This window comes from Onychostruthus taczanowskii, unplaced genomic scaffold, assembly GCF_017590055.1.
Source record: "Onychostruthus taczanowskii isolate IOZ18803 unplaced genomic scaffold, ASM1759005v1 scaffold114, whole genome shotgun sequence".
NCBI classification, from domain to species: domain Eukaryota; kingdom Metazoa; phylum Chordata; class Aves; order Passeriformes; family Passeridae; genus Onychostruthus; species Onychostruthus taczanowskii.
In genome coordinates, this window is record NW_024498074.1 from 969,520 (window position 1) to 996,099 (window position 26,580).

General features: G+C 47.7%; 1 protein-coding gene across 6 annotated transcripts; it reads left to right on the forward strand.

The window, feature by feature from the left end:
* The first annotated feature begins 437 nt into the window (after positions 1-437).
* On the forward strand, positions 438-26,169 carry USO1 (USO1 vesicle transport factor). Of its 6 annotated transcripts, none has more exons than XM_041427276.1 (26): positions 439-621; positions 806-892; positions 997-1,061; positions 5,193-5,272; positions 6,220-6,231; positions 8,296-8,396; positions 9,460-9,562; positions 9,685-9,740; positions 9,928-10,048; positions 11,323-11,501; positions 11,898-12,038; positions 13,923-14,011; positions 14,561-14,715; positions 14,915-15,120; positions 16,014-16,034; positions 17,518-17,628; positions 18,270-18,388; positions 18,586-18,767; positions 19,632-19,753; positions 20,662-20,800; positions 21,516-21,679; positions 21,964-22,053; positions 22,791-22,877; positions 24,165-24,263; positions 24,690-24,905; positions 25,277-26,169. In XM_041427276.1, exons 1-26 carry the CDS (start codon positions 556-558, stop codon positions 25,361-25,363), a joined length of 2,898 nt encoding a protein of 965 aa, XP_041283210.1. In that variant the 5' UTR covers positions 439-555; the 3' UTR covers positions 25,364-26,169. The 6 variants fall into 6 exon arrangements, with proteins under 6 accessions (XP_041283237.1, XP_041283210.1, XP_041283228.1 ...); XM_041427267.1 differs by having other exon boundaries at positions 440-621; positions 14,909-15,120; XM_041427289.1 differs by lacking the exon at positions 16,014-16,034 and having other exon boundaries at positions 440-621; positions 14,909-15,120.
* The last annotated feature ends 411 nt before the right edge of the window (positions 26,170-26,580 follow it).

The window sequence follows — 26,580 nt, forward strand, 5'->3', positions numbered from 1 at the left end:
ATCAGTCTTATCTAGGTGAGGTTTTGGCTCTCACTGAGGTGACTCAGGTTCAAAAGCGCTTGGACATTTTCTTCTTGTGGTTAAGGGCAGCTATCACCTCGCTGTTCCTCATCAGAAGCCAATACAACTCCTGACTTCCAAGCCTGAGTTTTGCCCGGGGGTGGCTGTGGATGCCCAGACCCCGACGCGCGGGGTGAGCTCCGTTAAAGCCGTGTGCTTTTTTCGCTTTTCACTCCGGTTAACGCCCCCGGGCCGTGCCGCTCCGCTGCTCACGAACGCGCAGCAAACCCTTCGGGAGCTGTCCCGCTGTTCGGGGGGGCTCTCCTGGTGGAGCAGGCGGGCTCGCGGGGCAGAGCACAGCGGAGCGGGCTCCCGGGCCAGAGCACAGCGGAGCGGGTTCCCGGGGCAGAGCAGCGGACAGGCCTCCCGGGGCGGAGCGGAGCGGGCTCCCGGCGCTGCCCGAGCCCCGCCCGTGGCCGCGGCCGTGCCACGTGGCAGCGCAGGCGCGGCGGCCGCTTCCGCGGGGAGCGGCAGCGCCGGCCGGCCCGAGCCGCCATGAACTTCTTGCGGGGCGTCATGGGCGGCCCCAGCGCTGGCCCGCAGCCCTCGGGAGCCGACACGGTGAGCGGGGGACGCGGCAGGGCCCGGGGGCCGCGGCAGGGCCGGGCGGGGCCGCGCTGTCGCCGCCGGCTGTGCCGGGCCCCGGTGGTGCCGCGGGGACGGAGCCGCTGTGCCGTGCGGGCCGTGTGTCGGGAGTGACCCCGGCCGCCTTATCCCGTCTGTGTGTGTGTGTGTGCCCTTCCAGATCCAGAAGCTGTGTGACCGCGTAGCTTCGTCCACCTTGCTGGATGACCGGAGGGATGCCGTACGCGCTCTCAAGTCCTTATCCAAGGTACGGGGCCAGCTTGGCGTGGGTTTCAAGCAGCTTTGTCAAGTGCTGTTAGAAAGGCTTGGTTTGGTGCTCGAGCATTAACCGCCCGTGTGCTCTCCACACAGAAATACCGCTTGGAGGTGGGCATACAGGCCATGGAACACCTGATCCACGTTCTCCAGACGGACCGGTGAGCATCCTGCTGGCCCGAGCCTGGCTGCTGCTGACACAGCACATGTTATGGATAAAACCCTCTTTATTTCAGCACATGCACACCCGTGCGCTGTGCTGACGGCCGGAGGGCAGCGCCTGGCTGCGAGCTCCTCTGCTTTGTGGGCTGGTAAACGTCCTCAGAAAGCTCCTCTGCCGCCGGGGCTTTGTGGGCTGGTAAACGTCCTCAGAGCCTCTTTGGAGGTAAAAGGAACAGCATTCCAGGGGCTGGGATGAGGGACAGAAAGACAGGCTCTAGAGTGAAGGTGCTGCCCAGGTGTGTCTTAATGCTTCTCAAGGGCATCTTTGCTCTGCTGTAGAGAGGTGAGTCCAGACAGATCCTGTTAACCAAATACACTGCTGGGAATAACCCAGATCAAGCTGTTATTGGGCACAAGGTCAGCTAGGCAGAATTAAGAGAAAAAGAAAGTCAGCCGGGGTGTGTTTTTGCTCATGTGTGTTAAAAAACAAGTTGGGTTCAGGCAAACAGGCGAGCAGGACTCTGGGGCAGATGGCAGAGTCTGAGTGCTCTGTGTGGACTGGAATGTGATACTTATGCAATCCAGCATTTGGAATGTCGTTGTTATCCATCCCTGCAGTCACTGCTGTACCAGCTACCGTGGGACCTGTTTGCAGTCCTTGGATTTAAGCTTCAAGTACTGCACATCCTTGGTACTTAGTAGGCAAATCTATGGGGATAGTCATTCATTGTGGCTTTGAGCATCAAGCTGGTCAGTTTGTATGGGACAGTTGTGACTCTGTGAATACCTGGATGTGCATCCACTGCAAGGAGGAGTGTGTCCTTTGATGCCAGCACTGAGGAGAAGTAGGCAAGCTGCAGTTCAGTGTCTCAGGGGTGGATATAGGCTGTGCAGCTCTGCTGACTGAGGCCTTTCTTGCCTGGCCAGTTATGCCAGCTGGGAAGGAGCTCTGAGGCTGCTGCCTAGGCAAGTCCCTGTTGTTCCTATTCTGTGGGCTGGGCAGGTAAATCTGGACGTCTGAGCTGCTGCAAACAGTGAAAGGGAAGGTTGTAGGAGAAACTGTCACAGATGTGGAGGGGGAGCCCTTTAAAAAACTAGGTTAAGGAGCCTACTTTCATCCACTTATCTGCTCTGAGGGCAGATTTGAACTTTGAGAGAGGAGGCGGGGCCCTGCTGATCCAGTTGAGAAGGCAACCTGAACTCTTCAGGGCAGCAACTTGAGCCTTTTCTGTGCTTTTAGGGCTCCAGTTGATCCTTTGGAAAGTGTGTGCTGGGGTTCTGCACACATTTGGTGTCACTCAGCTGCAGTTGAAAGAAAATAACAATTCCATGGGGTTTTTTTTGGGTTTTCAGCTGAAGAAATGCTGGCTTTGAGATATTGCTGGAGTCTGGTGGGCCAGCACATCAGCTGGGCCACGTGTTGGGTGCTGTGGCTGCTTGGAGAGAGAGTTGTAGTCTCTGTGTGTGATCAGTGCAGCTGTTGGGGTTTGTGTTGCTGTTTGCTGTCAGTACTGGCAGAGGTGAGGTTCCTGGACCCTTTCAATGGAAATCAAAGCCAGCTGAACTGATTCAGTGGTTGATAAGTGAGTCACAGGCTCAGCTGTCCCCAGAGCCTAGTGTGATGGAAGGCTGCTGTTCTGGTGTGTGCCCACAGGTCTGGTCTTGGGACCTTTCCAGTGTCCAGCTGAAATGCCCTGAAGCTTTCTGCAGAAGGGGAAAATGCTCTTTTCCACCTGTGTTGTTCTTTTTTTTTGCCCTGTGGCTGCTGAAGAAGAGATGTCAGTGGCTGATGGAAGTTGTTTCCTGCTCAAGTGCTTAAAACTTGTTCTGTGGCAAACTGATTTCTTCATAAGTTCCAGTTCTGTGAATTGGGCATCCTGGAGCCTGGGTCAGCTTTTACATATTCCAGACCTATGTGGACTAGAATTGTCCTGCCATGTGTTTATTTAGTAATAAAGTAGTGATCTGGTAGAGAGCTTCTACTGACTTCTTGTTGAGATGTTGTTACATCCCACCAGGGATTACTTGGAATAAAATCTGAGATGTGCCTGTAGAATGGGGCAATACCACTCAGCTGTTGGTGTGGGAGAAGGCACGGAGTGATAAGTCAACCTGATCCTTAACTGCTCTTTGTTTCTATGTATATTAAAAAGTTTTTGAATTGCAGTGTGACAGTTGAAAGCACTTGGAGCTTAATTTGTGGACCTAAGAGATGGCCTCTATTTCCCTAGGGCACAAACCTGGGTTATCCATGTGCACAGGTGCCCTCACTTCCACCTGGCTCTGCTGTGTTGCTCTTGGTGGACCTGGGGGGCCCTGACACCTCCTGGGTGCTGTGGGAAATCACCACTGCCAGAGGCAGGCTGGCTGAGGTGCCTTGGTTTTTGAATTTCAGTGTGACAGTTGAAGGAGTTGAAAGCACTTGGAGCTTAATTTGTGGACCTAAGAGATGGCCTCTATTTCCCTAGGGCACAAACCTGGGTTATCCATGTGCAGGACAGTCTGTGCACAGGTGCCCTCACTTCCACCTGGCTCTGCTGTGCTGCTCTTGGTGGACCTGGGGGCCCCTGACACCTCCTGGGTGCTGTGGGAAATCACCACTGCCAGAGGCAGGCTGGCTGAGGTGCCTTGTGCTGGAGTGTTGCCTTGCACAAAGGCTGCCTCTTCTGGATGCCTGAGAAGTCTTGTTTCTTGAGTGGCTTTTACTGTGCAGTATGAGCTGGGCAGTTCAGCACAAACAGAATAATCAATGAGGTGTGGGATGTGCTGAAGAGCAGATGGTGGCAAGGCAGTGAGCAGCAGAGGTGGGATGCTGCTGTCCTCATTTCGTTCTGTCTTGTCTTTCAACCAGAGAAACAAGGCCTCCTTTTCATCATGTTAAATGTGCTTATTCTTTTGGAGTTGCTGTAGTTTCCTTGTTGAGGGATGTTCAAGAACCCACCAAGCTGCAGCCTTGCTTCTCAAGTTTCCAAGCAAGGCTTTCTGTGTTTTTAGGCGTGGATCTGTTTCATTTCTATGAAAAGGCGAGCGCAGACTTTGTGGTAGTGTGTTCAAGAGCTAAAATGACAGTGGAGGGAAAGCATGAGCAGGCTGGAGATGTGGTCATGCCTGCTAGATGAGGCTGCCTGGGCTGAAAGGGGAGGTGGTTGGTCAGGCCTCTGCTCTGAGCCGGCCTAGCAGCCTCATGAAATGCTCATTTATCTCTGCTGTGCAGGCCTGCTTGGGATGCCTTGGAGATCAGTGAGAGTAAGTACTTAGAAGCTGGAGTCAGAGACTTTTTTTGATAGTTTTCTTTTCAGATGCTTGATAGAGTCATGAAAATGCTAGGTATGTCCTTCTGCACTTGGATACCCTAACCTTTCACTGTGGTTTTAGGCTTGATTTCCTTTTTTTTTTTTTTTTTTAACCAACTGCTTTAATTCTTTTAAGAGCAAGAAAGCAAGCAGCAGAAATTATGACATGTTTTGCCCCATAAACTTTAGTGCTGTCTTGGTTGTAGCACAGGGTGTACAGATGGTTCAGCCTTGCTAATGCAGAAGAAACAGGTCTTTCCTGAGAGGGGAGTCTGGGTGTGAGCAGGTGAACTAATGCTTTGGGCTTCCCTGCAGCTTCCTGGGGATGCTGGAGTTGAAAAGCCTGCAATAATTAGGTGTAGTGGCTTTGGTGACACGGAGCCCACCTGTTTGTCAGAATCCACAGCAGCTGCTGCATTCCCCTGCAGCTCTGAGGTCTGGCTCTGCTTCTGTCTGACAGTGTAGCAGGGAGGGTCTGAAGCTTGTCTGCATCTTCACTGGGTGATCTTCTGGCAAGTTTGAAGTATTCCCAGGGATTTCTGCTGGAATAGGGGCAGGCTGGAGGGAGTGGCTTGGAAAATCAAGATGCACCTACAGTGAAGAGTGCTGTGGTCACCTGGTTTCCCCAGACTTCCTGAGGCTCACCTGAGGGAATGGAACTGGGAAAAGGAGCTTGACTGTTCAGGGAGCAGATAGCTCATGGTTATGTGGTGCTGCAGTAAATCTGTGCTTCTTACTTGGCCTGGTGCTGCAAGGGGAGCTGCCTGGGCAGAAGAGCAATGTTGTGAGAGTAGCTGGGAATAAGTCATTAAAGAAAAGTGGTTCTTTCGTTTGCAGTTCAGATTCTGAAATAATTGGCTATGCTCTGGACACCCTCTACAATGTTATCTCCAATGACCTAGAAGAGGAGGAGCAAGGTAAGCCCTTGGTGGTGATGGTTGTATGAACTGTGGCATTGCTGTCCTTGGTGCTGTGTTCCATTATCAGCTGTGATATTGTGATTTACTAATGCTCACCCAGACCTGCTCTGTTGCTGTGTGTAGCTCTTAGGGTAATGCTAAATTAGCTTGCATTAAAGTAACACTGGACCTCTTGCTTATTAATTAAACAAACTTTGTTCTCTGAACAGAAGCCAGGTTGGAGTGGGGTAACTTTTTTTTTTAGTTAGTAAGTCAGAATCAAGTCCTTCTTTGCTGTTGGGGAAGGATAGTTCTGGTTGTTACTGTCAAATGAGACATTAGCATCCCCTGATTTAACAAGGATTTTGAGATGTAAAATCTCAGCTACCTGCAATAAGGTGCCACAATTAAGTGTGAAAACCTTTTTCACCCCTGCTGTGGCAGTGGAGGAAGAGACTTAGAAAGATTGTACTTGTGAAAATCCATGCCACTCCTACCTGTTTGATTTTTGAAGGCCATTAAACCGGTCTCCAAGGCCAATGAATGTTATTCTAAACCATGTTTCAAATTGTGCTTGGCTTCCTTGGCTTTCTTTTCCATGTTCCTGCAGTCCCCATCTTGATTAAAAAGGTTTAGAACAAGATCAGAGTTTGATAGTGCTGGTGAATTAAATGCTTGTGGTAGAGGCCTTGGTCCTGGACTGGAGAAAAGTGTTGGCAAGTTTTTCCAAAGAGCCAAGGATCATCCAGTTGAGTTGGGTGTGAGAGATGGCCAGGGTTGTGAGGGTTGTGGGGTGCCTCAGTTGGGCCCCTTCCATCAGAACTTCCCACAGCTGCTGTAGGAAGCTGGGATGGCTGCTTTGCTTTGCAAACCTGAGCTTGTGCTGTAATTGGTTGTGCTGTGTGGAAAGCTGTTCAACTGGTAAACCTGTCTCTTGTTTCTTTTTATTTTGTCTGCACTGACAGATGACTCTGAAGGTAAAAGAACCTCTACTTATGTCAATATGGCACTTTGTTTTAGCCCTAGTCACTGCTCCTGCTGGCAACACTTGCTGCTGTTTAAAAAGGACACTGTAGAAACTTGCACTGGAGCTCAGGGAAGGCGTTTTGCCTTCTGCTCTCTCCTTACTCTTTGGAGCTCAAGTGTGTTTCCAATTTGGCTTCTCCTGTGGTTTGGCATGCTGAATGCCAGCAGGTCCCCAGCGACCACAGTAGTGGTAAATTCCTGCTAAGGGTGTGAAAGGGGTGCAGCCCCAAACTTGGGAGCCAAGTTTGTGAACAGAGCTTCTGTTTGCCCTGAAGCTGCACAGCAGTGCATCAGCTGCATGGGAGCATCCTTCACAGTGTCTCTTTTAAGCAATGCATGTTAAAATATTCACAACATTCACCTCTACCCTAGGATACCACTAATGCTTTGCATGTTCTCTTTTTGGAACTGATTTTAGTTTTTAAACTAAATTCTAGTCTGCAGTGCTGCTTGGTAGTGAGTTGATCTGATCTTACTAGGTGGAAGCTGTTGGATTGATTTGAGATAGCCCTGGGAATCTGTAGATTTAAGGAACAATTGTGGGTAGAAGTCTGGTTGGAAGATCTCTGGTGTAAGAGGAAAATCAAGTTTCCCTTTGCTGTTTAGTTTTTTATTAAACGTACTAGAAGAAATACTTGAATAGAAAAAATGTCATTTGGCCCTTTGATAGAAGAATCCTGAGCTAGAGTAAGAAAAACCAACTGCAGCCTGGGAGGGGCTGTGCAAGTTGTGCATGCTGCTCAGGTGTTGCCTTGGCACCTGGAGCTTGTGCAAGGGCAACAGCTGGCAGCAAGAGTTCCAACACTTGGTGTTCCCAGCTGGGGATGGCACAAGGATGTTCAGTCACAGCTCATGGCAAAGCCAAAGTCAAGTATTTTGACTAAATTTTGGCAGTAAATGTTTAGGTTTTGTGGGCTCTCTCCTTGGCCTGTAGCCAGCTTCAGGCTGTGCATCCTTGTGTGATGGATTCCCAGCTGAGTGCTTTTAATTGTACAGCAGCAAGTGCAGGAGCTGAACATGTGTGGAGTTTATCTTCATTTCTGTAGATGAATATGAGTCACTGCAGGCATGGCCCAGTCTTGATAAGACCCTCAGCTTCAGAGGGGTCACAGTAGGACTCATGTCCTGTTAGGTGCCTGGGCTAGAGCTATTTTTGCACATAGTCTTCCCTTTCAACATTTTTTGTAATATATCATAATTTCTATAGCTAGAAATTCAGAGCAGAGTGGTTTTTGGAGGAGAAAATCCCAAGTTAGAAACAGACTTGCTTTACTGTTTGTTTTCTGGTTTTTTTTTCTATTAAAACCAACACTTGCCCTTTGAATTAGAATTGCTCCTGCTCAGTTTTCCAGCTGACATTCCTTAATCATGTCAGCCAGTAGTACCTACAGGCCCCTGTTCTGTGGAGCAGTTATGTAAATTGTCACTCAGCCTAGAAAAATAGCAGTGGTGCAGACATGTTGCTTGTGTGGGGTTTGTTGTTTTTGTGGGATACTTGAGCCTTTGTTTTTTGTTCGTGCAAGTGATGCTTGAAAGAAATCTTTAAGGCAACTCGTGTGCACATTTGAAATCAGTGCAGATTCCCAGACAGAGGTTGTGGTGCTTGTCTGTGGCTCTTTTCCCTTCCTTATATTTAGGTCTTTTTCTGTTGCTAAACCAATAGAATAATTAAGCTATTTGGGCCAGTTAGCTTTAAATTATTTATGGTCCTTACACTTCTTGGCTCTTGGTGTGAAATGTACTGTGCTTTTGTCCATCAGTGTAGGGTACTCACTGAGGGGCTGCTTTCTTGGATTAGTGGAGCTATATGGGGATGTAACTGCTGAGATTTAGAATAATGTAGGGGTTTTGTTTCGTGGAAAGCTTGTTTTGGTGTTTGTTTTGCAAATAATTCAATTAACATTTATAACAGTGACTCAAGATGTTATGGTCACCCATGGCCTTATTTTAGTAAGAATCATGGCTGCTGATGTGGTTCCAGTTGTGTTGCAATGTGTTGGGTTTTGCTGTTACAGAAGAAAACTCAGCAAAACAAGTGGATGATTTGGGGAGTCAGTTCACAGAGATTTTCATCAAGCAGCAAGAAAATGTCACTCTGCTGTTGACTCTGGTGGAGGTGAGTACCTGTGTCATGTTGAGGCTGCTGAGAGATGGGTGCTGCTTTACCTGATGGGGACAGCCATGGTTTGGTCCTTGTGAAGCTGGTGTCAGGGCTGAGTGTGCCAGCATCCAGTCAGGGTGGGGCTGGAGGTGAGTCAGGACTGACCTGGATCAACACCACTGGTGCAGCTTTTAAAGCAGGGGAGCATGGAGGACAATCCCAGAACAATTTGGGTTGGAAAACGCCTCCAGGATCATAGAGTCCAGCTGCTAACCCAGCACCTCCATGTTCACTGCTCAGCTGTGTCCCAAAGTGCCACATCCAGGATTCCTGAACACTCCAGGGATGACTACACCGCTGCTCTGGGCAGTCTTTGGAGTGCCCAACCACCTTTTGGGATTGCCCTGAACAGCTAATCTAAACTTCCCCTGGTGCACCCTGTGGCTGTGTTCTCTCATCCTGGTACTTGAGAAAGGGGTTTAGTTACTGAATTACAGACAATAAAAATCATTGCTCCCCAAACAGCAGTGGTTGTCCCTTGCACAAGGATTACTTTACAGATTAAATCATCAGGAGACAGTTATGTCTGAGATGCAGTTCAAGTGGAGAGGATGACTGCTTTCCATCCAGCAGATGTTGAACTCATTTTCCAATGGTTTTTGTCCTCATGGATTGCCTTTTTACTTTGAGTTGTTAAAAATCTTTGTTTCCAAACTAAAATACGATTGTGCATGAGTGAGAGAACAATATAATATTCTTTTTTTTCCTTTCCAGTCCAACTTCAGTAAAGCAGCATGATGTTTAACTCATTTTCCAATGGTTTTTGTCTCATGGATTGCCTTTTTACTTTGAGCTGTTAAAATTTTTGTTTCCAAACTAAAATACGATTGTGCATGAGTGAGAGAACAATATAATATTCTTTTTTTTCCTTTCCAGTCCAACTTCAGTAAAAAACATGATATTCTGCTTTTCCTATGTGGAAGCTGTGTTGTGATTTGAGCAGTATTAAGGAACAGTCAGTGCATGAGTTACATACTGAGGAGTTTGTTACCTAACACGCTCCTTTCCATCCCTTCAGGAGTTTGATTTCCACGTTCGTTGGCCAGGAGTGAAGCTGCTGACGTCTCTCTTGAAGCAGCAAGGGCCTCAGGTGCAGCAGATCATTCTGGTCAGCCCCATGGGTGAGTGCCTGAATCCCTGGCTGATTCACTTGGAGCTCCATGCCCAGCAGGGTGCTTTAAAGACCTGCAGCAAGAACGAGCTGCACCTTTTGGTGTGTTTATTAAATCAAGGTTTCTGGCAGGTGTGTCCCGCCTCATGGACTTGCTGGCAGACTCCAGGGAGGTGATCCGCAATGATGTAAGTGCAGGGGGCCCGTGGCATCCCCGTGTCAGTGCACAGAGGCCCTGCTCTCAGGGGGGGTGCCTGTGATCCTGCTGAGGGTGATGCTGCTGATCCAGCATCCCCCCAGGAGCTGGGACTTGTGAAAAGCAATGGAGTTCTCTTAAAACCCAGGTCTGATTTCTTTTCTCCTCCACCTGTCAAGGGAGTGCTGCTGTTACAGCAATTGACCAAAAGCAATGCAGCCATACAGAAGATTGTTGCCTTTGAAAATGCCTTTGAGAGACTTCTGGATATCATAACAGAGGAAGGGAACAGCGATGGAGGTACAGTGGGCTCTAAGGCTTAGCCTTGTGCTTCTGCAACTCTGAGCTCGTGTTTCAGGCTCACCTTAGTGGGTGGTTGGGGCTCGGGCAGTGGGTAAAAGGATCACAACTTACAGCCTGGCTGTAGCAAAATAATCAAAACCAGACTGACCAGGTAGCTGTGTTTCAGTGCCTTTTGAGAAGGTGGTGTGCTTGGTTAAAACACCAGGGCACTCCTCGGAGTGTGTGTGCATCCCCTGGTTGTTGCTGCTTGGCGTGGGCCTGTGGATGGATCTGCTTGGAATGGCAGTGTCAGATGTGTGTGCTGCATTTGTCACTTACCAAGTTATCCATCTGCATTCTTCCCACGAGATCCTTGGATGCCTGGAGTGGTTGGAAGTAACAGCTTGCTGAATTCCTTCAGTTGCACCAACAGCTTCAGCTTTCTGGCCAGCTTCTTAAGGAGTCAGTCACCTGTTGGGAGGAGAAAAGAGTTTTAAAAAGGAGCAAAAAACAATTCAGCGTTTGAGGGCTTATTTTTTTGCTATCAATATGTGATGCAATTACTACAGTCTATTTCAGTAGCATGACAGGTTGCTGTTCCATACCCCTCTGTGGGCTTCAGGAGCAGTTACTGCTTCTCTCCCAGCTGTATTATTCCAGGTATTTTGGCATGGGAGTATTCAGCAAGCCTTTGATTTAAAGCTGCTATTTTTAGACAGCTAATATTTCTGGGAAACTTGTTATGTAAATTCCTACATGCTAAGACTTCTCTGCTTTCCCCCCTGTTACTAATCTGTTCCTCGGATGGGAGGAGCCTTTATCTGAGTGTAATTCAAAAACTAAAAAGTAGATTAGAAATAAGTTGAAGATGGTAGCCAGTGATGGTAAAGAATGAATATGTGAGCCAGGAGGAGGTGCTGCCTCAAAATCATGATGGAGTTCAGGAGGAACTTCTTTTACTGTATTTCATACAGTGTAGTTTGTCTACATTTCAGACACTGTAGTCTAATTCTGGAGCAGGAGAACTTCTGGCCACAAAGTGATGGTTTGGGCAGTTTTTCCCATTTACCCACTTAACTGATATGAGCTGTACGTGCCTTGGGAATTTGCTTTGGACTTGTGGAAGAAAACCAGCTATGGTTTCACAAGGGTCCTAGTTTTTGATCCAAGCCAAATGTGTGTTAAGAATGAAGAGCTCAGAAATGCATGCTGTGTTCAGTCTAGAACACCCTCAGTGTACAGACAAGGTAATTGGTTTCCATGTGGTGTATTTTGACACTTGGTTTCATCAGGCATTGTGGTGGAAGACTGTCTCCTCCTGTTGCAAAACTTGTTGAAGAACAACAATTCCAACCAGAACTTCTTCAAGGAAGGTTCCTACATCCAGCGCATGAAGCCTTGGTTTGAGGTTGGAGATGACAACTGCGGGTGGTCTGCACAGAAAGTAACTAATCTTCACCTGATGCTGCAGGTGAGATGCTGTTACAGCTCCTCATGACCCTTGTCAGCTCTTGTGCAGGGGGAAGTGTGAATCCAGGTCTGCAGCTCAGAATTAGCTACCAGTGCTCTTGGGCTGTGCTGCTTTCAGCACAAAGCCTGTCACAGGTGAGTCTGTGATGGCTGGCACATCACATCACTTGATGTCACCTGAGATGTGACAGATTTAAGCTAAGGACATAATATGGGGTGTTCTGTGTAAAGAATCCCCTGGTATAAAGCTGAAAACCAAGCAGCCATAGGTAGCACTGAGAGAAACGTTCTCTTCATTGTCTCCAGTGTCCATTTCTAGTGAAACCACAAATGAGTTTGGTTTTGCATTGAGAAGGTCCCAGGCTCTGTTCACGTGGCCGTGTTTCCTCCTCCGCAGCTTGTGCGGGTCCTGGTGTCCCCCACCAACCCTCCTGGTGCCACCAGCAGCTGCCAGAAGGCCATGTTCCACTGCGGGCTCCTGCAGCAGCTCTGCACCATCCTCATGGCCACCGGCGTTCCTGCGGATATCCTCACGGAGGTCAGAGGGGTTGGGAGCGGCATCTGCAGGGATAACCAGCTGTGCAGGGCGAACTCTGTTCTGCAGGGATAACCAGCGGTGCAGGGCTGACTCTGCTCTGCAGGGATAGCCAGCTGTGCAGGGCTGACTCTGTTCGGCAGGGATAACCAGCTGTGCGGGGCTGACTGTGTTCTGCAGGGATAACCAGCGGTGCAGGGCTGACTCTGCTCTGCAGGGATAGCCAGCTGTGCAGGGCTGACTCTGTTCGGCAGGGATAACCAGCTGTGCGGGGCTGACTGTGTTCTGCAGGGATAACCAGCGGTGCAGGGCTGACTCTGCTCTGCAGGGATAGCCAGCTGTGCAGGGCTGACTCTGTTCGGCAGGGATAACCAGCTGTGCGGGGCTGACTGTGTTCTGCAGGGATAACCAGCGGTGCAGGGCTGACTCTGCTCTGCAGGGATAGCCAGCTGTGCAGGGCTGACTCTGTTCGGCAGGGATAACCAGCTGTGCGGGGCTGACTGTGTTCTGCAGGGATAACCAGCGGTGCAGGGCTGACTCTGCTCTGCAGGGATAGCCAGCTGTGCAGGGCTGACTCTGTTCGGCAGGGATAACCAGCTGTGCGGGGCTGACTGTGTTCTGCAGGGATAACCAGCGGTGCAGGGCTGACTCTGCTCTGCAGGGATAGCCAGCTGTGCAGGGCTGACTCTGTTCGGCAGGGATAACCAGCTGTGCGGGGCTGACTGTGTTCTGCAGGGATAACCAGCGGTGCAGGGCTGACTCTGCTCTGCAGGGATAGCCAGCTGTGCAGGGCTGACTCTGTTCGGCAGGGATAACCAGCTGTGCGGGGCTGACTGTGTTCTGCAGGGATAACCAGCGGTGCAGGGCTGACTCTGCTCTGCAGGGATAGCCAGCTGTGCAGGGCTGACTCTGTTCGGCAGGGATAACCAGCTGTGCGGGGCTGACTGTGTTCTGCAGGGATAACCAGCGGTGCAGGGCTGACTCTGCTCTGCAGGGATAGCCAGCTGTGCAGGGCTGACTCTGTTCGGCAGGGATAACCAGCTGTGCGGGGCTGACTGTGTTCTGCAGGGATAACCAGCGGTGCAGGGCTGACTCTGCTCTGCAGGGATAGCCAGCTGTGCAGGGCTGACTCTGTTCGGCAGGGATAACCAGCTGTGCGGGGCTGACTGTGTTCTGCAGGGATAACCAGCGGTGCAGGGCTGACTCTGCTCTGCAGGGATAGCCAGCTGTGCAGGGCTGACTCTGTTCTGCAGGGATAACCAGCTGTGCAGGGAAAGGATTTGGATTTGCCTGGTTTTTATCTTCAGATTTCAGCATATCCCAGAGCAGCTGAACTGATTAACGACTTTTCCTGGTTTGGGGGTGGGTTTATTGCTGGTTTTATTTTTTGGCAGAGCCTGCAGATACTCTAATTTGATAGGTTTCCAGTGATGAGGGATTTTAGCTTTCATAAAGCCCTGCTAGCAGTGTAGGATGAGGGATTTTTCTCTTGATAAAACCATGTGCTTGGATTGACTGTGGACTCCTCTATTCCCGTTGTTAATTTCTTAAAGGGTTTCACCTTTTCACTTTTTGAAGATGTGCAGTTTAGCTGCTGAAAACTGAAAATAGAAAAACTGATCTGGCATACAAAGTGAAGCTGGAAGGTGACTGAGCTTTGTGTCCCTGAAGCTTTGTGTCCCTGGACAGCGTCCCTGCATCTTTTACAGCTGTTAAATGCCTTGATCTCATGCACACTGGTTTTACTGAAGTCTGAGCTGAGACTTTTTATGTGCTTCTCGGTACTGAACAGTCAGGGTAAACTGGCATAGTTTTGAAAGCTCTAGGTGGTAGACCATGGCTCAGATTTAAACATGGGTTTAACTTTCTTCTCTGCCTTTCCCCTAGACCATTAATACTGTATCGGAGGTCATCCGAGGATGCCAGACAAATCAAGACTACTTTGCCTCTGTAAATGCACCTTCTAATCCACCAAGGTAGAGGAAGAAAAGTTTTTCAGTTCTGTTAGGTGATGGGGCAGTGGTATGGGCAATCAAAAAGATTTTTTTTAACCCCACACTTGGAATTATGATCTGGAGTAAGAGCTTCAAGTTGATGTGGGGTGTGTTGGCTGCAGCATTAAGGTGTCAAGTGTGTTTGCAGAGAGATGAGGCCCAGAACTGGGGTTGTGTGGCACCTGAAAAATTCCTTCATCAGGATGAGCTGCTGTTGCTGTCAGCCAGAGGATAGTCCAAAGAGGACTTAGAGGCAAGGGAAATGGATAATCAATCTCTTATTTTGTGTATAAATAACTGAAGAACTTCCAGCACCTTGGGTTTTAATACCCTTGTGTGAAATAGTAATAGGTGCAGTGGTAGGCCACAGTAGCTTTCCTTACCCTTGAAATGGATCCATATTATGTACTTGCAGCCGTTTTCATTCACAGTTCAGTTCTGAGCTTTTCCTTGCTTACTTCTCAGCTTTTCCTTGCTTAGTTCTGAGCTTTTCCTTGCTTACTTCTGAGCTTTTCCTTGCTTTCCCAACAGGCCTGCCATCGTCGTGCTGCTCATGTCCATGGTGAACGAGAGGCAGCCGTTCGTGCTGCGCTGTGCCGTTCTCTACTGCTTCCAGTGCTTTCTGTACAAAAACCAAAAGGGACAAGGAGAAATCGTCTCCACGCTCCTGCCATCCACCATCGACGGTAGGCCAGGGCACCACGTGGTGTCTCACAGGGAGTTTGTACCTGCTGTTCAGGGCTGCTCCGGGCAGGGGGACTTGCCTTACATGTGTCTAAGGTGTCGCTAGTTTGCGTTTCCGTGTTCTAGCCGTGTTGTCTGAACTATTTTCTGTGGCTTGTTTCCATCTCCCCCCGTGCCCCTTGGCCGCTCTGGTAGCCACAGGTAACTCCGTGTCGGCGGGCCAGCTGCTCTGCGGGGGCCTCTTCTCCACGGACTCGCTGTCCAACTGGTGTGCCGCCGTGGCGCTGGCCCACGCCCTGCAGGAGAACGCCACGCTCAAGGAGCAGCTGCTGCGCGTGCAGCTGGCCACCAGCATCGGCAACCCGCCCGTGTCGCTGCTGCAGCAGTGCACCAACATCCTGTCGCAGGTACGGCACCGCTGCAGCTCCAGGGCTCGGGGACAGGTTGCAGGGACGCAGCTCCAGGGCTCAGGGACAGCGTCCCTCCTGGGCAGGGCACTGCAGGGACCCAGCTCCAGGGCTCAGGGACAGCGTCCCTCCTGGGCAGGACACTGCAGGGACACAAGTGTTGGCTTGATCAGGAGGAGAATTCTCTGCTGCAGGCTGTTTTTTAAGCTTTGTTTGAAGCCCCGTGGAGGGGAGGAGAATAGCAGCAGATGTTGCTTTTCCATCAGGTTGCTCCTTGATGCTGCCTGTTCTCAGGTGGCTCCAAAGCATCCAGGACTTTAAAAAGCATCCTTGTTCTTTAAACCAAGTTTAACTGGCAGAATCCCCACTCATGTTTTTTTGCTGAAGAAGTGCCTGTTTGGTATTTAACTTGAACCTGCTAACTGGAAACATCATGAGAAAACCAGGCTGTCATGTGTTGGTTGACTTTGCAATGCCAAGATAGAACTTTTCTGAACTTGTTCCACGTGTTAATGCCTGGCTTGGCAAATGTCAAGTGAGTGAAGTTCAGCTCCTGGCCCATGGCTCCTTGTGGCACTAACCTGTGTTAGAGCCATTCAGGGACAAAGCCTGCTGGCAGGGAGTTGGTGAACTCTGGTGGCAATTAGACTTTGCTGCAAGTGAAAATAACGGCAGGAATTCTGAACTTGTTCCTATGACTTTTCTCCTGCTTTAGCTAAAAATAGCCAGTGTCCATTTTTATCCTGTTCCTGGAATCTGTGCAAGGTAAATTTGAGTCAGTAGAAACGCTTGTGACTCTTGAGCACTACATGACAAAAGGGACTCAGATATGGGGGGATGTTTGTGAAATGTTGCACTTGAAGGTTCTCAAGTAATATGTGTGTAACTTGCAGGGTGATAAGATCGACAGACGGGTATGTATTTTTTGGCACAGCTTGTGCGTTTTCCTGCCAAAAGCAGGCCTTTCCCTCTTCTCTGGGGTTTGCTGGGGAGAATTTCTTTAACTGCTTTTTGATGTGTTTCCACTTACAGCTTTGTGATGCAGTGGTTTGGGTTTTCCCTGGCATAACAAACTCTTGGTGCCTCCAGGGGAGTCTCTGGGGGTGCTCCCAAAACTATGGGATACGTATCTTGGGCAGCACGGGTGCTTTCTTTCCTGGGGAGCAGGCTAATGGACCATCTGTTCACACAATAGGTGGGGTTTCTTCTAAGGAAAACTGCAGCTGTTAGGAATAGTGTTTTCTGAAGGGTCTGTAGCAAGCACTGGTACCATCAGAAGTGGGGATATGCTGCTGATGTCCTGACTGCTAGAGGAAAAACCATTTAGCCTGCCTAATTGTGGGTAGCAGGGATCTCGTTATGAGCAGGTGATCCCTGCAGAGTTGTTTGCTTTCCAGGCTGCTACTTAAAACACAGCTGAGAGTTGGTTATTGGTGGCACAAAAAGAAGTATTTCTGCTGTGGAATGGTGTTGTTTTGCCCTGTTGGTCACAGCTCAGCGTTGTTACCAGCTCTGAGCTGTGGAACAGCAGCCATGGGGAGCTGTCATCTGTCAGAGCAGGAGCTACTATCATGCTATGTCTAGAACACAGCTGTTTTTTAGAGAGCATGAGGCTGAGGCACTGCCAGTTACAGGGGTTATTCCCAGTGTGCCTGGGCTGGCAGTCCTGCTGGGACAACTAGAGCCCACTTAGTGTTTGGAAGTGGGGCAGGGAACATTTTCCTTGGTTGCCACCTGAATGCTGACTGTTTGGAAGAGGTGGGTGCATGTCTTAGCTCAGCTGGGCCTCAATACCTGCAGCTGAGACAGGGTTGGTAACAGTAGATTGGGAGATGAAAACTGATTTTGTCTAAGATGAATAAAATAATACAGTTAGCATTTGCTGTGCTGGCTTAATGTGCATATTGTCTGAACCAAAGGCCATTACAAAATTGTTTTTCACTCAGAAAATAATACTAGGAACACCCGGCAGTTTTAAGTCAGCAGGGTAGGTGATGGTGATGCATCTTTTCCAGGGAATCTTTGTGACTAAATGTACACCTTGTTCCTTCTTTTAAAGGGGTTTTGTGTATGTTCCTTCATGTCACCCTTGTATTAAAAATGCAGAACTAACACATTATGGTTTTATATTGGTGCTGATTTGCGTTGAGTAATATTTCACACCTGTGTGGCTTGCTGGTTTGCTCTGAGAACAGTTCTACATGAATGGTTTGATCCTTGTTTTATCCAAGCATTAAAGCTGTTCAGTATAACTAACAAATGGGTGTTTGGAAAGACATGACTTGGAGTTCATAAAACAGTAAGGTGGAAGTAGGTGAGTTCTGATCCAATACAGCTTGAAGCTTGTCTTTTAGTCCTCTCTGTGGAAAGGTAATGATGGGTGTTTGTTCTTCACAGGGCAGCAAAGTACAGACCAGGGTTGGACTGCTGATGTTGCTGTGTACGTGGCTGAGCAACTGCTCCATTGCTGTCACACACTTCCTTCACAACCCAGCCAACGTGCCTTTTGTATCCTTTGCCCTGCCTGCAGAGGGGACCCCCTGCTCAGCCACGAGCTGGGTTATTCAGGGTAAATGTTTGTCCAGAGCAGTTTGTGGGGGTTCTGCAAAACAGAAAATGCACTGGGCTGAGAGACCAAACCAGCCTGCAGCTGCCAGTGCTCTGTGTGCACTGGCTTGTGTAAGATGCACATACAAAGTGGTGTGGAAAACTGCCTCAGTCTGCCAGCCAAGAGAGCTCTTAGTGCAACAAGCCTCTTGGTGTTTTTAGTGTGAGCTACACTTACACTCAAGGGGCAAGAAGAATGCTTTGTACTTCTATTAACTTCTCTGCTTGCTTTTCAGGCAAAAACTAGTCAAATGCATGAGCACATAATACTAGACTGGCACCTTTATTTACACTGCAGGTGTGCTCTGGAACGAGTAAATCTCTCAGGTTAAGCAGACAGCTATTGAGAAATTTATGGGAAACCACTCATCACCTGAGTCCTTCAAAAATGGACTTAACTCTGCAAGGGTTCTGTCAGCTCTTTTGCCTTGCTTCCTAACAACCTTGGGTTGGTGTGTCAATAAAAGGGAATGTACAGAAGGAAAAGTGTTACATGTGTTGTGATTGTGAAATATCTCCAATATCCTTAACAAGAGTTCTAGCTCACAGGGCAGATAGCTGAAAACCTTGGGGAAGAGGAGCAGCTTGTCCAAGGCCTGTGTGCACTTTTGCTTGGCATTTCCATCTACTACAATGACAACTCCCTTGAGAATTACAGGAAGTAAGTATGATAGAGAAATAACAGGACTGCAGGGAGAGGTTCTGTGAAAGGCAGGTGGTGGTTCAAGAGGCTTTCAAGTGGGACAGCAGTGGGATTAAGACTTGAGACAGATAAGAGTTGTGTCTGCAGAACCCAGAATGATGGGTTCTCCTCTTGTCCTGTTGTTGCCCTGGCATTGATTTGTCTCTTCCTTGTAGAGAGAAGCTGAAGCAGCTGATTGAGAAGAGGATTGGCAGGGAGAACTTCATTGAGAAGCTTGGCTTCATTAGCAAACATGAACTTTATTCCAGAGCTGCTCAGAAACCTCAGCCTAGTTTCTCTAGTCCAGACCACATGATGTTTGACCATGAGTTTACAAAGCTGGTGAAGGAATTGGAAGGTGAGATGTTAGGCTCGTTTCTCTAGGTTTTGTCAGGTACTGATGGATGAGCTACCAAACAAGTTGTGTTACCCTTGAAAGTAGTGTGATGACACTGAAGTTATGGTAATAGCTGTAAGTAACCATATGCCCAAGTTGCAGTTTCAGTGTTAAGTAAAAATACTCTAGCTGGATTACCTGGTATTCTTAGGTGAAATGATCATCAGTAGATTTTGGGAGTTAGCACACTGGCCAAGAGGTGTTAACCTCTGCTCACACAGAAACTCAAGTACTGAGCACATAGAATGGTTACAGAACCTTAATCTGTTGCAGCACATAATCCAGATAGTTGCTGTTTCTAATTGATCAGTTTAAAAAGGTGGATGCTGAAATTCTTGGCTTGTTAGGAAATGGACACTTGCTTTAGTGTGTGCTTCACGGGTTGTCCTCAATCTAACATCTGACTGGTGTCCTGTTTGTTAATATTGCTCTAAACTTAAATCAGTGTAGAGAAAGAAAAATCCTTAAAGCAGCAGTGGGAAAGATGGATTTGCCCAAGCAGTTTCATCTGCATGTTGCTCTTGCACTCCTAAGTCTTGAACTTACTTGCAGAAAGATTTGGGCTGCAGCTGTAGTGGAGCCATAGTGCAAGTAAGAACACAGCTTTTTTCATAGGAATTACTCAAAACACCCATTTACTTATCTGGAACAGAGAAAAGCAGTAAATGTGCCAACTGCAGTAGAGCCAGCATTTCTATTAAATCTGTGACAATCCCTTTTTTCATGTGCAGGTTGAGTTTGTAGTGCAGTGAACTCAAACTGTGAGACTGTTTTGAGGACAAAGATGTGACCTGGGCTCCAGCTGACAGAAACTGTTTTTTACAGGTGTCATAAGTAAAGCAATTTACAAGTCCAGTGAGGAAGATAAAAAGGAAGAGGAGGTCAAGAAGACATTGGAACAGCATGACAACATTGTGACTCACTACAAAAAAGTCATTAGAGAGCAGGTAAGAGGGGGCACATCCATGTGCCTCTAAAAGCAGTTGGTTTTGTCTGCTGGAGGCACTGCAGTGCACTTCAATCCCCCTTGTTCCAAAACAAGTAACAGGGAACCTAGCAATGCAGAAATGCTTCTGACAACACTCATGTCAAGATTCCACTGAAATGTCAGTGTTTGGAACACTGGTAATGGTCTTTTTTCCCTTGGGCCACGTGCTCTCACCTGTGTTGGAGTGTTTTCATTTCAAATGAGGAACTGGAGAACTTGCAGCCCTTCAGAGATACAATTCTTAGTTCTGTGCTCCCACTTGGACAGATGAAATGGGGCTGAATGAAGAAATGGTTTGTTAGTGAAGTTTGGCTATACCTGCTGGGATTGGACTCTCAAAACCTTTTTCCAGGGTTAGTTAACTTGGATGGATGCTGCAGTTTAGATGGAGAAGTAGAGGAACAAAGGTAATTAATTTAACCTGCCAGTGGGTAACTGAGGCAGGTGCTCTGTGTTCAGAGATCCAAGCATGGGGTACAGGAGGCATTAGGGATGCTTTGGAACTTCCAGAGGCTTTACTGAGCATGTCATGTGTGTAGTTACCATGATTTCTTTCAAGACTCCTGAAGCAGTAGACAAAATAAATGCAGGCCTTAGTATGCTAGATGAAAATTACCATCAGCCCATATCCCACCTTTGCATTTCTCCTCCTGTTACTGGTGTGGCAGGCTGCTGCTGGCTTTGCCAGGTGTTTTTCCTAGGCATAGCTGGCTATGTTTGCAGGGGGCTTTCCTGCTCATCTGTCCTTGGCAGCACCGAGTGCTGGAGCTCAGGTTTTGCTGCTTTCCTTCACCTTCCTGACAGAATTGCATTCAAGATATGACTACTGTAGGTATGTAGTATGGTGCTTTTTTTTTCCTTTCACAGGACCAGGAGCTTGAAGAACTGAAACAACGAATCAGCACTTTAACATCTCAAAATGAACAGCTCCAGGCTACAGTCACACAGCAAGTGTCTCAGATCCAACAGCATAAGGACCAGTATAATCTCCTGAAAGTACAGCTAGGTAGGCTTCATGAGTGACAACACACCATCATCTTGCTTGTGCAGAGATGTTGTGGCTTCTGGCCAGCTGCAGCAGAGACAGCCTTGCAGGTGTAGGAGCTGACACCTGCTGTGAGAACTGCTGGCTGCCTCTGCCTTGGGTCAAGTCAGTCCTAACCAGTTCTGCCTGTCCAGGTTCAGAACGTGACCAGATGGGCCCTGGAGTGGGCTGGAGCTGGGGTCTGGAATGCAGGTGTGAGCTGGGGAAGATGGTCTGGCTGATGTGAAGATGAAGCCTGTTACTGTCACTAGAGAAATTGCTAATTTAGTGTGTAAATCTATGTGAGGGCACTATGTTCTCCTCATCCCGGGGTCAAAATGCCTGATAAGGTGTACCTGACATGATTAAAAATACCCGGACTACTTTCATGATTACTTATGATTAAAAACATGTAAGGAATCATTTGCCTTCAGGATTTGTCCGTGTCGTTACTTTTGGGTGAACGGAATGGCTGAAGCAGCAGGGAACACACATACCTGAAGGAATGGCAAATGAGAGCTCTTCTTTGTTTATTCTGTGCAGAGAATTCTTAACTACTGTGCTTTGCTCCTTTAGTTAGCATGAGAAGGGCTTGTGGGGCAGGAGCAGGATGGGCAACAAGTACTTTGATTGGTGTGCTGGGAGCTAAGTTATAGAACTGCTTGTCTGACCTTGGTTATATCCTCCTGCTGTTTAGGAAAGGACAGCCAGCATCATAATTCCCATGGTGACACATTGCAGATGAATGGCATTCAGACAGAAGAAGTGAGCAAATTGAAAGAGGAACTGGAAGAGTGGAAAAACAAGCATGAGCTGCTGCAAGGGCAGTTAAAGGAAAAGGATTCTGTGATTGAAAAATTGGTAAGTGCTGCATTTGCACTGGTGAGTAGGTCCTTGTGCACTCACCTCAGAGTTCACAACCAGCTGCTCTCATTAGAGAGCTTTGATGTGCACTGCTCAGCCTGCTTGCAGCTCCTCTGCTGGGAATTGGGTAATACAAGAACAGCTGTGAGTTTTTTGATGACATGACTAGTACTAAAGCTGATTGTTTTCCCCCATTTTTCTTTCAGAATTCTTCCCCATTACATGACTATATAGAGAATTCTAGTACTAAAGCTGATTGTTTTCCCCCATTTTTCTTTCAGAATTCTTCCCAGCTGGAAATGGGAGCTACAGAGCAGTCCTTACAGACCAGCAGATTTGGTGGCTTGGAGCACAGCAGTGAGCTGCAGAAGGTGAACCTGTGGTATTTCAGTGCAGCTGAATAGGCATAGCTTGGGATGGGTTGGGAGCTTTACTCCTCAGGGAGGAGCATTGGCTCCTGAATGTGTTGCTGTTTTGCATCAGGCATCTTTGTGATGATGGTCCTAATCTTGGGGCATCAAGTTTATGTATCTAAAAATGAATCAGTTGTTTTCACTAAGCAGGTTTGAGCCAGCAGAAAGCTCTTACACTGACCTGCAAAATGTGCTTATCCAGTTCAGAATGTATGTTTAAATGTGAATATGAGAGTTTGCAGTTATTACATGTACAGCACAGAATAAATGACTGGGGATTGAGTTCTTTAAGTAGCTGTTGCTCAGAAGATACCGGGCAGAGCTCCTCTGTTGGGAGAGCTCATGGTGCCTGGATGAGTAAGTCACCATGGGTTCTGCACCCATGGGGGCAGTGCAGAGGACACCAGTGGGAGTCAAGTGGTGTCAAACACCTCTGTAGCAGTGACTGAGGCTCAGACAGGCCTTGGCTGGGCATGCACAGAAGAGGGGCTGGAAGAGCAGGGTGGACAATGGTGCGTGTTGCTGTCCAGCCTTGTTGTTTAAGGAAAGAGGTGAGCTGGTCTCACTGAGAGGCACCTCTCCTGTTACATTTGCTAGTATCAAGCAGTTCATCTGGGAGCATTTCACCTCAGGAAAATTTCATGTGAATGTCTTCTATCAAATTAACTGACAAGTTTTGTCTCTGTTTCCCAAAGGAATTAGAAATGCTCAGGAGTCAGATCCAACTGCAGTCTGCGGAAATCTCTAAGCTTCAGATGGAGAATCAAAAGCTACAAGTGATGGTACTGGTGAATTATTCTTTTTTCTGTCTATGGGAACTAAATCTTCAGGGCTTGCCTTGCTGCTACTGCCTGTAGCTACTTTCCTGAACCAAGCTCCTTTTAAGTGCACACATCAGCAAGTGATTCCAACAGGGTTCCAAATTAAGTCATGAGTTACCCAGACAAATCCTTCATGAGCACAGAGGGGACTTTTAGTCAAAGCACTGGTCCTTGGCATTTTAAACTAAATTATAAACTACTGGCTGTTCCAAGCTTATGCTGTAATTAAAGTAAATAGCCTTTGTGAGACACAGCTGTGATATCTTACACATGAGAGAGATCATTATTCTTAAAAGCAGTTGAGGGTACTAATGTGAAAGTTGATGTCTAGTTGAAGGGCCAATGGTAGGGGCGTCTGTCTGTGCAGGCCTCCAGATGCTGCAGAGGTTTTTTGGCTGATGAGGCAGTAAAGCTTAGTGGCTGTATAAATGTGACTGTCTCCAAAACGAATGAACTGCTTTGGAAAGGCAGTGTTGGACTACAGAGCCTGAAGAAGTTGTGTGAGCACGTTCCAGACACTTGCAGAGCAGAGCTGAGCAATCAGTCGTGCTGCAGAAGCAGCTGACAAACACGTGTTGGTGCAGGCTCTGGGAGGGAAGATGCCACTGCACACGTGCTGCCCATGTGTGCTTGTCATCATGCCTTTGGAGGCAGAGGTGTGTCCCAGTGTCCCTCCAGCTGTCAGGCCACCTCACAGCCATCCTACGTCCCACTGCCTCCCTTCCTTGGAGGGCTGGCTTAAGTGTGCTCCAGCTGGAGAGGCACTGGTCTCAAATTTGTGCCATGTGGTGGCTGTAGCTGACAGGCAGCTGCCACATTTTGGAAATAACTTTGTGTAGGGCTGACTGAGATCAAAGTGTTGCTATTTTTAGTAGCCTTATGCAAAGAATTGGAACTTCAGCCTAATAAATTGGATCTTCAGCCTAATAAAAAGACTTCTGTGGCACTTCAGAAGTATCAGAGCAAAGGTAGATTGACTAGGATCTGCCCAGGAAAAAAACTACAAGTCTTTCAAGTGCAGCTGCTATGAAATAAAGGTTTTGCTCTGTCTTCTTGTTGCTGTGTATTAGTCTGAGACCCAAGGAAGCACAAATGTGTTTGCTGGTGCCTTGCAGCGTGGGGTGTGTGTAATCACCATACCTTGGTAAAGCTGTAAAAAGAGAATATGCTTTTAAGAACATGACTCTGTAATGTCCCAGCTTGCTGTCTGAGTAGGTGCAACACTGAGGGGGAATTCCTTGTCCACAGAATACAGCTGCAGATCCCATGTTAGGAGACAGTGGTGCAACAGGAGCAACAAGCTCGGAATTGGAGGCACGGCTGGAGCAAGAAATCAAAGAGCTGAAGGTGGGTGAGCACCAAACCAAGCCACTGGCTACCCAGCCTTCAGTTAGGAGGCCTCTGCAGTAGCCAGGGCTGGTGGAAGTGGTTTGTTTCCTCAGCATCCTCGGTGTTTCAGGCTCTGGAAGGGAAGCTGGATGTCTCCTTCATTTTTCACCTGGGAAATAAAAATTTGTCTGTCTTTAAGGCCTTGGTAAGGACAGTCTAGGGTGTAGCTTTACTCTGACACAGACAGTGCAGTTTGGGAGGAAGGTAAACTCTGTTAATATTTGTTCCTGCTTTATCCAAGCAGTGCTAGTTTGTGTAAGTGTGTGTGGGAACAAGGCCACGGGAGCTGCTGAAGGTTGTGTACAGGATGTGTTTGAAGGATGCAGGGCTTCAGCTTTACCTGTGCTTGTAATGTAATTTGATTTGGGTTTTCCCTGTTGCCAGAGTCAAGTCAAGGCCCTTTCTGAGGAGAAGGAATCACTGAAGCAGCAGCTGGACTCATCCACTAGCACGGTTGCTATACTGCAAGATAAGAACAGTAGGCTGGAGCGAGAAGTTGCAGAATCCAAGAAAGAACAGGATGATCTCCTGGTGCTTTTGGCTGACCAGGATCAGAAAATAGCTGCACAGAAGATGAAATTGAAGGACTTTGGTGTAGCGGTAAGCCAGGGAATGGGTCTGGGCAGTTCTTGGGTCTGAGAGAGGCCTGGGCATGGTAATCCTGGACCCAGAAACTCTGGTGAGGCCCCTTTCTGTACAGGGAAGCTGAATCCATCAGTTACTTTTTCAACAACTTCTGGCAGCCATCAGAGAGTTGACCACTGCCTGCTGTCCCCAGTGGTCAGCCACTTCTCTCTTCAGCAGACAAGTGAAGAACTGTGGATGTGGCAAGATGACTGTTGCATTTTAATTAGCATTAATTGATGTGGCATAGTTGTTGCAGGTTGCCTTTGAGTTTATTTGCACTCAGCCTTCAAAAGGTTGGATCAGAGTAAGGGATATTACTGCTCACAATAGATCTTGTATTTCAGGTTGAAGATGAAGATGATACTGAATCTGGAGACCAGGGGGATGAAGATGAGGATGGAGATGAAGAGGAGCAAGATGAGAATGCTTGAAAACTAGAATTGGATACTAGAAAAAAAACCCATGAAAGCTAGATTGCATTGTTTTTGGGGAAAAAATCTATTACTGATGTACAAAGGAAAACATCTGCTTATGGGAAGCAGATGGGGAAATGACAACCATGGGCCTAGTTATAAGTTACTCAAGTGTTGGAAAATCCTTTGTACTAGGTAAAGCAAACAAAAATCACAGTTTCAGTTCTACATGAATATCCCAGGTTGTACTTGTTTAGAAGTTGCTTGAGACACTGTTTAAAGCAGGGAATGACAATGTTGCTGCCTTGGTTCATTGTCATTGACGGTTCTGTCCATTTGTCTATGGTTTTAACTTCCTTGAGCTCTTAACATGATTAAAGACAAAAGTATTTGGTTTAACATCTCTCACATGGAGTCATTCCCCCTGCCTTCAGCATGGAGCTTCAGTGTAGTTTGTGGCTTCCTCTCCAGAGCAGTGGGAGGCAGAAGGGTTGGGGTGGCCTCTGCCAGCCCAGGGGCTGGCTCTGGGGGTGCCAGGGCTCCTGCACACTGCCCTGGCTGCACTTGCTCCCTCCTGGGGAGCCACAGTGCTAACACCATGGCAGAGTTTTCTCTGGAAGCTGTGCAAGAGATGTAGCCTTGGGATGAAGAATTGCTGTGGAAAACAAAGACCAGTACACTCAAAGAGCTAAAGTGCTACTGAGTCAGCCTAAATCCAAGTTAAAATCTTATTGACTACTTCAGTAAGGAAATGAAAACTACTCTGATTTATATAACTTATTGGCTCTTTATGAGTAAATAAAAGATGGAATTTTAAAAGAAAACAGAATGGTAAATGCATCAAATTCTTTTTTTTTGGTAATAAAGAGAATGTGTCTACTTTGTCCTCATGTAATTCTCTTGTCTTAACTGAAAAGCATAGTTTCAATGTGCATAAGAGCACCTACAATCTGTCTGCTCTGGTAGCCTAAGGTAATACACCACACACTATTGATCAAAGCAAAAGGCATGTGAGTGCTGCTCTGGCCTTACCTCAGGGGCAGTGGTTCATCTGGCGACCTGAGCTGGACTCTGGTGGCACTCTGCAAGATATTTTTTTTTGCCATCCTCTGCAGTGTTACGCTTAGCAAGTTGTTCCTTTAGCATGCAACTTCAAAATGTTTAAAGTTGCAACAAAGGGAGAAAGATAATGAGGTGGGGGTAGGGAGTTCAGGAGACAGACAAACTGGTTTGAA

Excerpts from the sequence above, each read along its gene's own strand:
- USO1 (XM_041427267.1), top strand. The coding sequence starts at position 556 with ATGAACTTCTTGCGGGGCGTCATGGGCGGCCCCAGCGCTGGCCCGCAG. Across the intron at positions 18,768-19,631 it reads GCTGGTGAAGGAATTGGAAG|GTGTCATAAGTAAAGCAATT; the intron begins GTGAGATGTTAG and ends TGTTTTTTACAG. Across the intron at positions 22,054-22,790 it reads ACAGCAGTGAGCTGCAGAAG|GAATTAGAAATGCTCAGGAG; the intron begins GTGAACCTGTGG and ends TGTTTCCCAAAG.